Genomic DNA, 14525 nt, shown 5'->3' with positions numbered 1-14525 from the left:
ACCCATTTAGTTTTAATTATTTTTCCAATATTTTGACCATTACATTTGTCAATGATACAGGTCTATAATTAAGGGGGTCTTCCATGCTGTCACTTTTGTAGATTAGAACTATGCCTTTTTCCACACATCAGCTACAACTCCTGTACACAGGGATTTCTGAAAAATCAGCTGAAGTGGTATGCTGAGCTCAGGTGCACATTCTCTCAGAACCCATGGTGAAACTCCATCTGGACCAACTGCTTTATTCTTACTTGGCTCTAAGAGCATTTGTTTTGCTTCGTCTCTAAACACCTCTGTGTGCTCTGTTGTTCTCTGGAATTCTTATTGTGTCTAGGTCCCTGAAGATCTCATTTTGTACAAACACACTTTGGAACTTTTTGTTTAATGTTTCACACATTTTCTTCTCATTTTCCATGTATCTTTCCCCCATTTTCAACCTCTGAATATTATCCTTTACCTGCAGCTTGCTTTTGATGAATTTATAGAAAAAGCCTGAATCTGATTTACATTCGTCTGCTATGCCATTCTCAAAGTTCCTCTCTGCCTCTCTCCTTACTGACGTGTAGTTGTTTCTCGCATCTTTGTATCGCTGGTATGTTTGGGGGTTTGGCCTCTTCCTATAGTGATTCCATGCTTGTGTTTTTTGAATCTCTGTCCCTCTCGCAATTTCTGTTGAACCAACCCTGTTTCCTATGTCTGCATCTCTGTTTTGGTATGAATGTTTGTGTGCCGTCTTCGTATATTTCCCAAAATATGGCGTTCATCTGGCGTTAGTGTGATTTCTGTGTGTAAAAGTAAGAATGCTAAAACAAAGTGTTGTCTGTGAGTGAGTATTAACCATATCAAGTGGATCTGGATTTCTTCCAACATTTTTAACAAGTAAAATCCCTTAAAACATACAAGGTTTTAATTAGTACCGTCTTTGGCTCTGTGAATGTATTGCTCTCAAACCCAAAAACAATGTTTTCAGTTTATCTTAAACTGCTAAACTATTTAAGAATCTTATATCAAGGTGCAAATGGAGGAAAAGGTGTTGAAAAAGATAAAGATGAACTGCATATGGCAATTTGAGAACAGGCATTAATTGCAAATAAAGATTGTAGCAATGAAATGGTTAATTGGTGTTTGATATGATGTTGTTAGAGTCTGAGCCTTTCAGTTTGTCATGTTCTGTTACAGATTGATAAAAGGCTCTGGAGAAGTGATGGAGGAGTGTGTTAGTCGTGATCGTCATCGTTCTATCAACAAGGCAGCCACACAAGGTGATGGAGAATTTTTCCAGGCCAATATGAAGTCTCGTGCTTCAAAATAGTCATTTCATTACGTCAGAAATCATTTCTCATCAGCTTTGTATGCAATTTTGATGAGCTTTTGGAAACTTTAGGAAACATCATCTTAGTTGTTTTTGAATATACATCTTAATTTTTTTTATTATTTAAGTACAGTAGTTTGTTATTATTTATACCATTTGCCAACAAATGATGATTGTCAGTCATTTTTTGTTAACCCTCTGTATTTAATTTTTTGAAGAACGAAGTGCAACTAATTCGCACATGGGAGATTATTGAGGTAATGGTATTAATAGATGATTGACAATGAAAGCATTAAATGCTGCATTTGGGAATTGCTTGGGTGTAAATTTTTTACTACAGTATATGTATAATTATGCTCACATTGGGTGTTTAACAAGATGTGCATTTATTGATATGTGAAATATTGATTTAATAATGAACACCTGATTATCTTGTGTGGTATGAGTGTACTTATGAATCTTATGAGTCTAGTGCAAGATTCAAATCTTTATATATCTTGATGAATCTTAGATTAAAAATCTAATAAGATATTCTTATTCTTGGATATCTAAGAATGTCTTAATTTTTGTGGAGAGAAGTTTTTTAGGGGGGTAAAAGGGGGCAAAATAGTGCTGCAATTCTTGCTTAATGTTTAGCATTTTCTTGTTCCCTTGTCATCTTTTTTAGTAGATTACTCACAAACACTTCTCCAAGTTTAATTGTTACATTGTATTCTTCCTTGTAGTTGTCATAACATACAATCATGAATGTAGTTTAAATAATCCCTCCATTACCTCAGTGTGTGTTGACGAGTGATTACGTTTTTATGCTTACATGCAACCTAGTTTTGTGTATAATTTCAGGGAAAAGTGATCATCAATAAGGGATTGTTTTAGTGTTGAGAATGTTCAGTATTTACTTTCTTTGGGGAGGGAGGGAGGGAGGGAGGGGAGGTACAATTGCAGAGGTTAATTGAGAAGGTGTACTGTAGTAAAGCCAGGCATCATGAGATGTGTACTGTAGTAAAGCCAGGCATCATGAGATGTGTACTGTAGTAAAGCCAGGCGTCATGAGATGTGTACTGTAGTAAAACCGGGCATCATAAGATGTGTACTGTAGTAAAACCGGGCATCATAAGATATTTACAGTACTGTAGTAAAGCCGGGCGTCATGAGATGTGTACTGTAGTAAAGCCAGGCATCATGAGATGTGTACTGTAGTAAAACCGGGCATCATGAGATGTGTACTGTAGTAAAACCGGGCATCATAAGATATTTACAGTACTGTAGTAAAACCGGGCATCATAAGATATTTACAGTACTGTAGTAAAACCGGGCATCATAAGATATTTACAGTACTGTAGTAAAGCCGGGCGTCATGAGATATTTACAGTACTGTAGTAAAACCGGGCATCATAAGATATTTACAGTACTGTAGTAAAACCGGGCATCATAAGATATTTACAGTACTGTAGTAAAACCGGGCATCATAAGATATTTACAGTACTGTAGTAAAACCGGGCGTCATGAGATATTTACAGTACTGTAGTAAAACCGGGCATCATAAGATATTTACAGTACTGTAGTAAAACCGGGCGTCATGAGATATTTACAGTACTGTAGTAAAACCGGGCGTCATGAGATATTTACAGTACTGTAGTAAAGCCGGGCGTCATGAGATATTTACAGTACTGTAGTAAAACCGGGCGTCATGAGATATTTACAGTACTGTAGTAAAGCCGGGCGTCATGAGATATTTACAGTACTGTAGTAAAGCCGGGCGTCATGAGATATTTAAAGTACTGTAGTAAAGCCGGGCGTCATGAGATATTTACAGTACTGTAGTAAAACAAAGTACTGTAGTAAAGCTGGACATAATCGTCTGGACCAGGATTCATCGAGCATTTATGCATCAACTTACGAAACTTGTACATCTTACTACGGCTTGATTTCTATTTATGAAATACTGTAATTAGCCAGCTGGGAAGCACTATGAGGATGTCTATGATGACAATAGCCTCGAGATGCGAAGTTTCGAAGCTCGTAAACTGTTGAATAAATATCAACAGGTACCATTATTGATGACAATGTACAGGTGCATAAGTGGAGCTGGTTTGTATGGTGAAAACAACATAAATGCTGTGCTGTGTTTCTTGCATTAATATTACTGTGATGTCTCATTTGTGACATACCATACTGTGCTGTAGCAAAATGTGCACCACACACAAATGTGCACCACACATGTAAATGTAAAAGCATACTTTATATCTATCCTGTAAATCATAAATATAATACTTCTCCCCGTCTCTCCACCCAACCACTTGATCTGGACGGTAGAGCGACGGTCTTGCTTCATGCAGGTCGGCGTTCAATCCCGACTGTCAAAGTGATTGGGCGCCGTTCCTTTCCCCCGTCCCATCCCAAATCCCTATCCTGATCCCTTCCAAGTGCTATATAGTCGTAATGACTTGGCACTTTCCCCTGATAATTTTCCCACCCCCTCTCGCTCTCCTTCTTTTTTGTCTGTCGTTGTAAAGCTCCCTTTCATTGAGGTAGACATTTACACCACACATCATTTTCTAACATTGCTGAAAGTATTGTGTGTGTGGCAGCCGTGTGATAGACAAGTAAATACATGTATTTAGAGCTGTAATTCTATGCCCTGTGTTAACTTACATTGAAAGGCATTTTTTGGCAAAATAATGATCTTGATTCTATATTCTTAGTTATTTCATAAGCTGGTAATTATAGTTATTTTGATACTGTATGAGGGATGTGCTGGTAGCCTCTCTTGTGGTGACATTACTGTGTGCTGGTAGCCTCTCTTGTGGTGACATTACTGTGTGCTGGTAGCCTCTTGTGGTGACATTACTGTGTGCTGGTAGCCTCTCTTGTGGTGACATTACTGAGTGCTGGTAGCCTCTCTTGTGGTGACATTACTGAGTGCTGGTAGCCTCTCTTGTGGTGACATTACTGAGTGCTGGTAGCCTCTCTTGTGGTGACATTACTGAGTGCTGGTAGCCTCTCTTGTGGTGACATTACTGAGTGCTGGTAGCCTCTCTTGTGGTGACATTACTGTGTGCTGGTAGCCTCTCTTGTGGTGACATTACTGTGTGCTGGTAGCCTCTCTTGTGGTGACATTACTGTGTGCTGGTAGCCTCTCTTGTGGTGACATTACTGAGTGCTGGTAGCCTCTCTTGTGGTGACATTACTGTGTGCTGGTAGCCTCTCTTGTGGTGACATTACTGAGTGCTGGCAGCCTCTCTTGTGGTGACATTACTCTGTGCTGGTAGCCTCTCTTGTGGTGACATTACTCTGTGCTGGTAGCCTCTCTTGTGGTGACATTACTGAGTGCTGGTAGCCTCTCTTGTGGTGACATTACTGAGTGCTGGTAGCCTCTCTTGTGGTGACATTACTGTGTGCTGGTAGCCTCTCCTGTGGTGACATTACTGAGTGCTGGTAGCCTCTCTTGTGGTGACATTACTGTGTGCTGGTAGCCTCTCTTGTGGTGACATTACTGAGTGCTGGTAGCCTCTCTTGTGGTGACATTACTGTGTGCTGGTAGCCTCTCCTGTGGTGACATTACTGAGTGCTGGTAGCCTCTCTTGTGGTGACATTACTGAGTGCTGGTAGCCTCTCTTGTGGTGACATTACTCTGTGCTCTGCTTTTTCCCAATTCAATTTCAAAGTCCAGTGATTAACAAAAAATATAATGATGCTCAACATATCCATTGTATAAGATCAAGGCCACATATGGGTGAATTAATATGTTAAAGAACAATTGTAATATTTTGATGGCATATACCCATAATGTAAATCCAAATTATTGTTCAAATTTGATAGTTGTGGGGAATTTTTTCAGGTGAAGAGAGGTGTGATGTTGACTCTGATATTGTACAGCCAGTTTACTTTGTGTATATGGAGGAAATGTTTATATTTGTTATATATTAGGACTATTCTGAAAGTGAAAGGTTATACACTTTCACTTGTAAATTTGTAGTAATGAAGTCTTTTATAAGAATCGGCTTAGTGCACTTACATATCCTAGTAAAGGATTGGTTAAATTGAAAGTAATGTAGTGAAGGTTAAAAGAAATTTGTATCAATATTTCACATATAATAAATGCCTTTCGTATACAAAGAATGTTAATGATGTGGCTAAAATGATTAACTAAATGAATACACATGAAAAGGAAGGAATGTGATGACATTTTGACCCATCCTAGTCTCGATAAGGGTCAAAGATGGGCTGAAATGTCGTCATGTTCCTTTCTTTTCATATGAGTAGGTTGGGTTAATTATTTGCCTAGCTTATATCACAGTAACTATCTTCATATAACCATCTTTTCTGGCACGTAGGTGAATTTTTGCTGCATTTCATCATTTTGCAATGAAATCCATAAAATAATTCTAGGGCCTCATACCAGAAGCAGCACATGAGATTATGTTCATGAATGGATGTCCCTCTTGTCAACTGGATATCTATCTTGCTATCTTGCCTAACCCATATGAAAAGAAATGAAAATTGTTTTGTCACAACTTTATAAGGTGTCCTGAAGAGACCATAGCATCATCACTTTGATGATGCTATAGATATATATATAATAATATATATATATATATATATATATATATATATATATATATATATATATATATATATATATATATATATATATATATATATAATATATATATAATATATATATATAAATATATATATAATATATATATATACTGTACTGTACTGTATATATAAATAATATAAAATCTGTGAACTATCTTGAGAGAGACAATCTGTTCAAGAACTTTATCCATTAAAAGATTTTGAAAAACTGTGGGAAAATATGAATGTTGTTTGTAATCATGAAGGTAAAGCAGCTTCCATTTGATAGTGTCTAGCAGTTATAAGGGTAAACAATTTCCATTTGATTTTTGGCCTGGTACTCATATGGTGACTACAATAAATTGCCATTTGATTGTTGTTTGGCAGCTCTATGGGAAAACAAATGTCATTGATAGTTGTTCAGATGCAAGGGACCTTAAGCTTGAGACACAGGATTCCCTAGTGTAAAGGTTGAGTCACAGGAGGCCTTAGTACGAAGGATGAGCCTCGGAGAACTTAGTACAAAGGTCGAGTCACAGGAGGCCTTAGTACAAAGGATGAGCTTCAGAGACCTTATTACAAAGGTTGTTGCAGGAAGCCTTAGTACAAAGGAGGAGCCTAGGAGACCTTAGTACAAAGGTCAAGCATTGGAGACCTTAGTACAAAGGTCAAGCATTGGAGACCTTAGAACAAAGGTCGAGTTGCAGGAGGCCTTAGTACGAAGGATGAACCTCGGAGACCTTAGCACAAAGGTTGAGACACACGAGCCACAAGTGGTAGCGTAATATTACTGTATCAAACGAATAAAATCATCACTGGATTAAAACACTATTTTTTATTTATCTTATGCCAGTATGGTACATACTACGTTTGTGACACACGTACTACTTTAGTGTGTCAACGTTGTACCTCTCTTGCATATTGTCAGATTAAAACCATCTTTGAATAAATTGTTGTGTTCTGAATGAGGGCATTATGTATACTGTACATCAGTTAATTTGGCCTGTTCTCTTGATTTGCCACACCGTAAAAGATGGAACTGTTTAGTCTAATCAGGAACTTACAAACCCAAGCAGCTAAACTAACCTATCGAGGCTGATGTGTTTATGCGCCAAATGTGTGTGTGAATTCGAACGAGTGACGAAGGGCAAGAGTGGGGGGGGAAAGCGGACTGCTGCCTCTTGGGGACCGGCGGGTAAGGTAGGTGAGCGGGCGTTTTGTGTGAAGCGGTCCATGGCGGGAACGAGAGTGATTGCAAGACCCCTCTTCCATTGCCTTTTATATGGCCCCCCCCCCCTGTACTGCCCGCACAGCGCTTGAGGATGGCGCTGCGCAAGTGTCTTATTCTCGCATCAGAAATTCCTCCGCTTTCCTGTGTAAAGCAGTGGTCATTTCTCATTATGATTGCCTATGGAAAACGTACCAGTATATATGCATGCACATAAACACATTGTATAGTATATATAATATCAATCATCTGTCTACCTATCAATAATTAGGGCAGAGAGGTTCAAAGGAAGAAAAAAAAAGTTGAATGTTTCTTTACTGGATACAATACTGTATATTGGTTGGTACCTGCTCTTATACTGTATGTAGCTCATGACGATTGGTACCTGCTCTTATACTGTATGTAGCTCATGACGATTGGTACCTGCTCTTATACTGTATGTAGCTCATGACGATTGGTACCTGCTCTTATACTGTATGTAGCTCATGACTATTGATACCTGCTCTTACATATACTGTGTGTAGCTCATGATTAAACAATCAAGTTAAAATCATGTCCTTGTTGTGTTAGAGATGCCACACAGTGCTTTGTAGGAAGTTAAAGAAGAAATGTCTGATCACTTTCCAGATTTGCTCTAGTCTTGGTATGCTATTACAGTATTTCCATTTGATAAATGCTTTTTAAAGAAAAATTTCTAGTGATACTATGTATACTGGTACTGTACATTGTAATTCACAACACCACCATCAGAAGATAACAAAGCAACTATTGAGTAGGTGCTGCTTTAGTAAATGGAAATCACGTAAATTATTATTTTGATAGATATCGTGTAAAGTTAAAAAAAATTTTTTTGTTCAATTTCAATATTTGTATTTAATTTAATAATTTATTTAATCCCCCTGTGCAAGTAATGTTGATTCAACAATACATCAGTGTTGATTCAATGTTGATTAAATGTAACTGGAACACATTTTGCTCGCTGGGTTACTGTTATTATCTTGGACAGACTTCAAGTGTATGAAGAGTCTGTCTTCGTTGTCATTTTAGGCTGTGTTGACGTGTTTAGTTCTGATGCGTTCCTTATATAGTGTTTTCCATTTTCTCAAATTAAAACCTATTGGATATTTGATATGCTGTTAACATGTTGAAGTTCATCAGTACATGATACAGGGATTTTAAAAAATTAGTTTAAAGACAAATGACATGTACATTGTGGATTTTAGATAGACAGCAATTATTCTTCGCAAATTAGGAGATAATTTTAGCTAAATAAAAACATTTTTCACATCTACTGTAGTATGACATTCAATCTACATTCCTTACGAGTATTTAGTATTTATCCCTTCATCATAAATTTTAACGACATATTTTGTTACACCTTAATGTAGGTATGATATTTTCCAGCATGTAAGACTTGCCTCTGCATAACACACATTTATTTCTGTTCGGGGGAGAAAAAACAAACACACGTCTAGTTTGGAGGTACTTTTATTAATTTAGTTAAGAAAAATTAATTTATAAATTATTAGTAATAATCTTATGGAGTAACATTTTGTTGTAAAGTAAGATTAGGAGTAGCTTTAAGTAAAACTTTTATGACAGTGTTAAGCATAGGTGAATAGGTACAATGTAAATACCAAGGTGTAGGAAAATAGTCCATATTGACTGTAGGTATATACTTATTACGACATAAGAAGGGAAATAATACATAAGAAGTAAGAGCGAGGAAGTATAACAGCCTATTGACATAGCTTGAGTGCATGGGGGGAGTTGTGTAAAACCTTGATTTGTGTCTCGAGGCTGCAGGATCCAAGTAAGTTAGGTACAACTTCTGGTTTCAGCTCTTTTGACCATGTCGTAGCTCGGTCGATTAAGGCAGCATCTGGGATAATCTCGGACATAGGTTCGAATCCTCGTTACGGCCCTTGTGGATTTGTTCATTGATGCATCACGCTATTGTGATTTGTGTGTGTAAATAATACATAGTTACAAACAGAAATCACAATTGTGTGATGCATCAAATGAACAAATCCACAAGGGCCGTGACGAAGATTCGAACCTGCGTCCGAGAGCATCCCAGACGCTGCCTTATTTGACTGAGCTACGACATGGTCAAAAGGAGTTGAAACCGAAGTTCTATTGAACTTACTGGATCCTGCAGCCTCTCCGAGGCACAAACCAGGGTTTTACACAACTCCCCCCATGCACTCGAGTTATGTCAATAGGCCATTCTCCCTCTTCGCCCTTCATTACACACAGAAATCACAATTACGTGATGCATCAAATGAACAAATCCACAAGGGCCGTGACGAGGATTCGAACCTAAGTCTGTTCGGAGTTGTGTAAAACCCTGGTTTTACCCTGCCCGGCCAAGGGGCATAGTAACTGAAGGGGAGGGGGCCCACATGGGCGTAAATCAGCAAATGGGGGACCCATCGGGGCCCGAGGGGACGGGGGGGGAAGGTCGTCGGGCCCAAACAAGGGGCATAAAACTGAAGGGGGCCCCGCATGGGCGCAAGAGAGCAAATGTGGGCCCAGCGGGGCCCGCAGGGAACATGGCGAAGGGGAGGGGGTTGTTGGGCCCAGCTAAGGGGCATAAAACTGAAGGGCCCCGCATGGGTGTATAGAGCAAATGGGGGCCCCGTGGGTCCCCATTTGGTGTAAAACTGAAGGGCCCTGCACGGGCACAAAGCGAAAGCGGGGCCCAGCGGGGCCCGCAGAGAACGTGGCAAAGGCGAGGGGATGTGGTCGGGCCCAGCCAAGGGGCATAAAACTGAAGGGGCCCCCGCAGGGTGTAAAGAGCAAAAGTGGGGCCAGCGGGCCCCACGGAGAGGGGGGAGGGTCGTGCCCAGCCAAGGCGCCTAAAAGATGAAGTGGGGGGTGGGGGGAGCCCAACCTGGGGCTTAGTAACTGAAAGGGGGAGTCTCAGCCTGGGCGTGGGGGTGCGGAAGAGGCGCCCGGGGCCCGAAACCAGCCCCAGCCCTACTCGACCTCGTCACCCAGCCCCTAGCACCTCCCATGGCCCCGCCCAGAGGCACATCCTGAGGCCCCCGGCGCACTAGCCGAGGGAAAAATCCCCCAAGGGGGTAAGAAACCCTCGAAGCGCCCGGCCACGTGGGAGCGAGACGCCACCAGGCATGTGGTGCGGCTCCGTCCCACGGGCATGAGAAGCCCGGTGGGCGTGGGGAACCCAGCAGGCGCCCACCACGTGGCCCGAGAGGCCCGCCCGTGCGTCGAGGCCAAAACACGCTTGGGCGAGGCATGGGAGAGGTTTACCAACCCAAGGCAACGCCTAGGAGCGTAAAAACGCCCCCTGGAGGAGACGGCATCAGGGACAGGCTCCGGGCTGGCTGTGGGGCAGCTGGAGTCTAGGGGCCACCTGCCCCGGCGCCTATGGGGAGGGCCGGGGAAGGTGCTAGCTAGGGCTGCACGTGCCCCAAGGGACGCGGTGCTGGGCACACGACGGAGCACTAGGGACGGCCCTAACTAGGGGGTGGGAGAACACGGACAGAACTGTACCTTAGCGCATCCGGAGGTGGGCAGGGAGCCCCTGCCATTTCACGCTGAGAAGTTGAATGGCCCATGTCACGTGGGACAAGCTGAGGTCCGAGACCGTAGGCGTTGGCGTAAGATCCATGACGTTGTGGAACACTGAACTAATCAGACTACAAGTCCTAGTTGGTCCGGGCGAGCTGAGGGTAACCATGATATATATATATATATATATATATATATATATATATATATATATATATATATATATATATATATATATATATATATATATATATATATATATATATATATATATATATATGTGTGTGTGTGTGTGCGCGTGCGTGCGTGCGTGCGTGTGTGTGTGTGTGTGTACTCACCTAATTGTACTCACCTAATTGTGCTTGCGGGGGTTGAGCTCTGGCTCTTTGGTCCCGCCTCTCAACCGTCAATCAACTGGTGTACAGATTCCTGAGCCTATTGGGCTCTATCATATCTACATTTGAAACTGTGTATGGAGTCAGCCTCCACCACATCACTTCCTAATGCATTCCATTTACTAACTACTCTGACACTGAAAAAGTTCTTTCTAACGTCTCTGTGGCTCATTTGGGTACTCAGCTTCCACCTGTGTCCCCTTGTTCGCGTCCCACCAGTGTTGAATAGTTCATCCTTGTTTACCCGGTCGATTCCCCTGAGGATTTTGTAGGTTGTGATCATGTCCCCCCTTACTCTTCTGTCTTCCAGTGTCGTGAGACTACAAGTCCTAGTTGGTCCGGGCGTTGTGACAAGTCCTAGTTGTGTGTGTGTGTGTGTGTGTGTGTGTGTGCGCGCGCGCGTGCGTGCGTGCGCGCTTCAGCCTACAGTTTAGACCTATTGTCTTGTGTATGATCCTCAGTCCTGTGTGACTGTGAATACCAGCATTATCCTCACTCCAATAAGACTTAATGAAATTCCTCAGATTAGGCAAATTTATAATTATTTTTTGTCGATAAAGATGTTAATAATAATAACTATAGTGGACGCTCCGGCCCCGACATCAGTTAGGGACGTACAATCTTTCGTGGGGATGGTAACTTACTTTTGTAAGTCCATTACAAGTAAGTAAGTAATTATCAAAAGAAGGCACCAAACCGGGAAGGCTATGTAGCACCATCAAATGCGCAAAATAATCAGAGGGCGCTAAATATCACCAAGGATGCCAATTCGAGAACAAAAACGCATAAGGCGAACAATATCAAAAGTATCCGAGTCACCAAGAATTCTATTGAGGGACAGGTGACCGCGAGGGGCGGTCGGAAAGCAAGACACACGCTCGTCTTGGAAGTCAGGACATTCAAAGTCCATTACAAACTTTTCAACATAAGTTTCTCCCGTGTATGAATTGTTGAAAAAAGGGGCTAGATTTAGGTGGCTAGCCAGAGAGAGAGAGAAGGCCTTCAGGAATATTATGATGCACGAATTGGTAAATTCTCCAGTGCTCACTAATTTTACCGGCAAACTCCCATTAAAACTGGAGGTAAATGCTTTCCCAGTGGGATGGACTGTGTTATTACAGGAAGTAGATGGTCAGGAACCAAGCAGTCTAGCTAGAACAAGCAGTCTGCTAGCGATAAACTATCTCCTGCAGAACAGAATTATTCCCAATTAAACAAAGAAGCCTTAGCCTTGGCATATACCGTTAAATACATATTTTCTGCTGTGTAGGAAATTTCTTGTTAGAACAGATCATAAACCCCTGCTAGGATTCTTTGGCAGAAGGGAAAGGAACTATCAGGGGGGAAAGCGCCAAGCCATTACGACTATATAGCACTGGAAAGGGGTCAGGATAAGGATTTGGGATGGGACGGGGGAAAGGAATGATGTCCAACCACTTGGACAGTCGGGGATTGAACGCAGACCTGCATGAAGCGAGACCGTCATTCTACCGTCCAGCCCAAGTGGTTGGGCACCATTCTTTCCTCCCGCCCCATCCCGAATCCTTATCCTGACCCCTTCACAGTGCTTTATGAAGACATTAATACATCGAATGGTCTTTGGCAGAGGTAAAAAATTTTTAGTTAATGCCAATGCTAGAATTCAACGTTGGACAGCGCTACTCTCGGTTACAGAAGAGTTGAACTCCAGTATTCCAGAGGAATATGTTAACCTGGTGGCATCTAGGTCATTTAGGGATATTTCATTTCTCTATTAGGAAGGCATTAGTAGATATCCCAACTTAAATATGTTGACGAAATATATCAAGTATGGGTGGAATGATAATTTATTATTGTCAAAGTATTCTACGGTAAAGGCTTATCTTAGTATTCACCAGGATGTACTCTTGTATAGGAATAGCGGTGGTTCCTGTGGAACTGAGATGTAAGATTTTGAAATACCAGCATATAGGGCATAATGGCATAAATACTATGAAAGCAGAAGCTAGAAGTTGGCTTTGGTGGCCAAAAATATTGATATTTTTGGTGGCCAGGATATTGCTGAAGTAACTAAGAATTGACTCCTTTGTACCTGGATGAGGTTCTTCTACTCCTCAAGTCCGGCCCGAGGCCAGGCTTGACTTGTGAGAGTTTGGTTCACCAGGCTGTTGCTTGGAGCGGCCCGCAGGCCCACATATCCACGACAGCCTGGTTGGTCCGGCACTTCTTGGCGAAAACTATATAATTTCCTCTCGTAGATGTCCACGGTTGTTCCGGCAATATTTCTTATGCTCGCTGGGAGGATATTGAACAACCGTGGACCTCTGATGTTTATACAGTGTTCTCTGATTGTGCCTATGGCACCTCTGCTCTTCACGGGTTCTATTCTGCATTTTCTTCCATATCGTTCACTCCTGTACGTTGTTATTTTTACTGTGCAGATTTGGGAAATGGCCCTCCAGTATTTTCCATGTACCTGAATCTGTATATATTATTTTATATCTCTCTCGTCTCCTTTCTAAGGAGTACATTTGGAGAGCTTTGAGATGATCCCAATAATTTAGGTGCTTTATCGTGTCAATGTATGCTTGTATATATTCCCTGTATTCCCTCTATTTCAGCAATCTCTCCTGCTCTGAAGGGGGAAGTGAGTACTGAGCAGTACTCAAGACGGAACAACACAAGTGACTTGAAGAGTACAACCATTGTGATGGGATCCCTGGATTTGAAGGTTTTCGTAATCCATCCTATCATTCTCCTGGCTGACGCAATATTTGCTTGGTTATGCTCCCTAAACGTTAGGTCGTCAGACATCATTATTCCCAGATCCTACACATGTTGCTTTCCTACTATGGGCAGATTGATTGTGTTTTGTACCCTGTATTATGTTTAAGGTTCTCATTTTTACCGTACCTGATGTTACAGGAGGGTGGGGGGGTGGGGGGTGGATGGACTTACAGACTCACCAGTGTTCGTCTGTACCTAAGATGATGACCTCAGTGACCACCGCCGCGGGTCTTTGCTCCCACACACCTGGGAGCCCCTCGGTAGAATCACGCGGGAACCGCTACTAGCGATTCCAGCCTTGTCTCATGGAAGAATGAAGAAAGACTCGCTACTAACCTTAAGACGTCGCCTCATGTGGCTACAACACTTCCTTGCCCGCCGTAACAGAGGGGTCACAGGTCACTTGCCACGCACCTGTGTCGCTCAACTACTCGTAAGGTCGCCAACTGGGTTTGTAACTCTGCATCCCAGCAGTGCAGTTCAGTGGTTAAACTCGGTGTCGCCAGACAATGATATATTACCACTATTACAGTGTTGAATCAGTATTGCCAGCCTTGGGTTCGTTTCCATAAACATCAGTGTTAATCAAATACTGACAGTCATTAGGATATTTTCCATATAAAATAATACTGATCATATTGTGGTGCAATAGTATCACTTAATACTGTTCAAAGAGAGATGGAGGGCGCACATAAACATGTCA

General features: G+C 41.8%; 1 protein-coding gene across 3 annotated transcripts in view; it reads left to right on the top strand.

The window, feature by feature from the left end:
• Positions 1-8413, top strand: part of LOC123770728 (ADP-ribosylation factor-like protein 6-interacting protein 4) — a 30570-nt gene extending 22157 nt beyond the window's left edge. For all 3 annotated transcript variants that reach the window (XM_045762878.2, XM_045762867.2, XM_045762859.2), the window contains one exon: positions 1180-8413. In XM_045762878.2, the coding sequence (XP_045618834.1) occupies positions 1180-1312 (133 nt within the window). In that variant the 3' untranslated portion in view covers positions 1313-8413. The remainder of the gene's footprint in view (positions 1-1179) is intronic.
• Positions 8414-14525: the final 6112 nt, after the last annotated feature.

This window comes from Procambarus clarkii, chromosome 14, assembly GCF_040958095.1.
Source record: "Procambarus clarkii isolate CNS0578487 chromosome 14, FALCON_Pclarkii_2.0, whole genome shotgun sequence".
Lineage (NCBI taxonomy): Eukaryota > Metazoa > Arthropoda > Malacostraca > Decapoda > Cambaridae > Procambarus > Procambarus clarkii.
The sequence above is the reverse complement of the archived record's forward strand: the minus strand, read 5'-3'. Positions and strand labels throughout refer to the sequence as shown.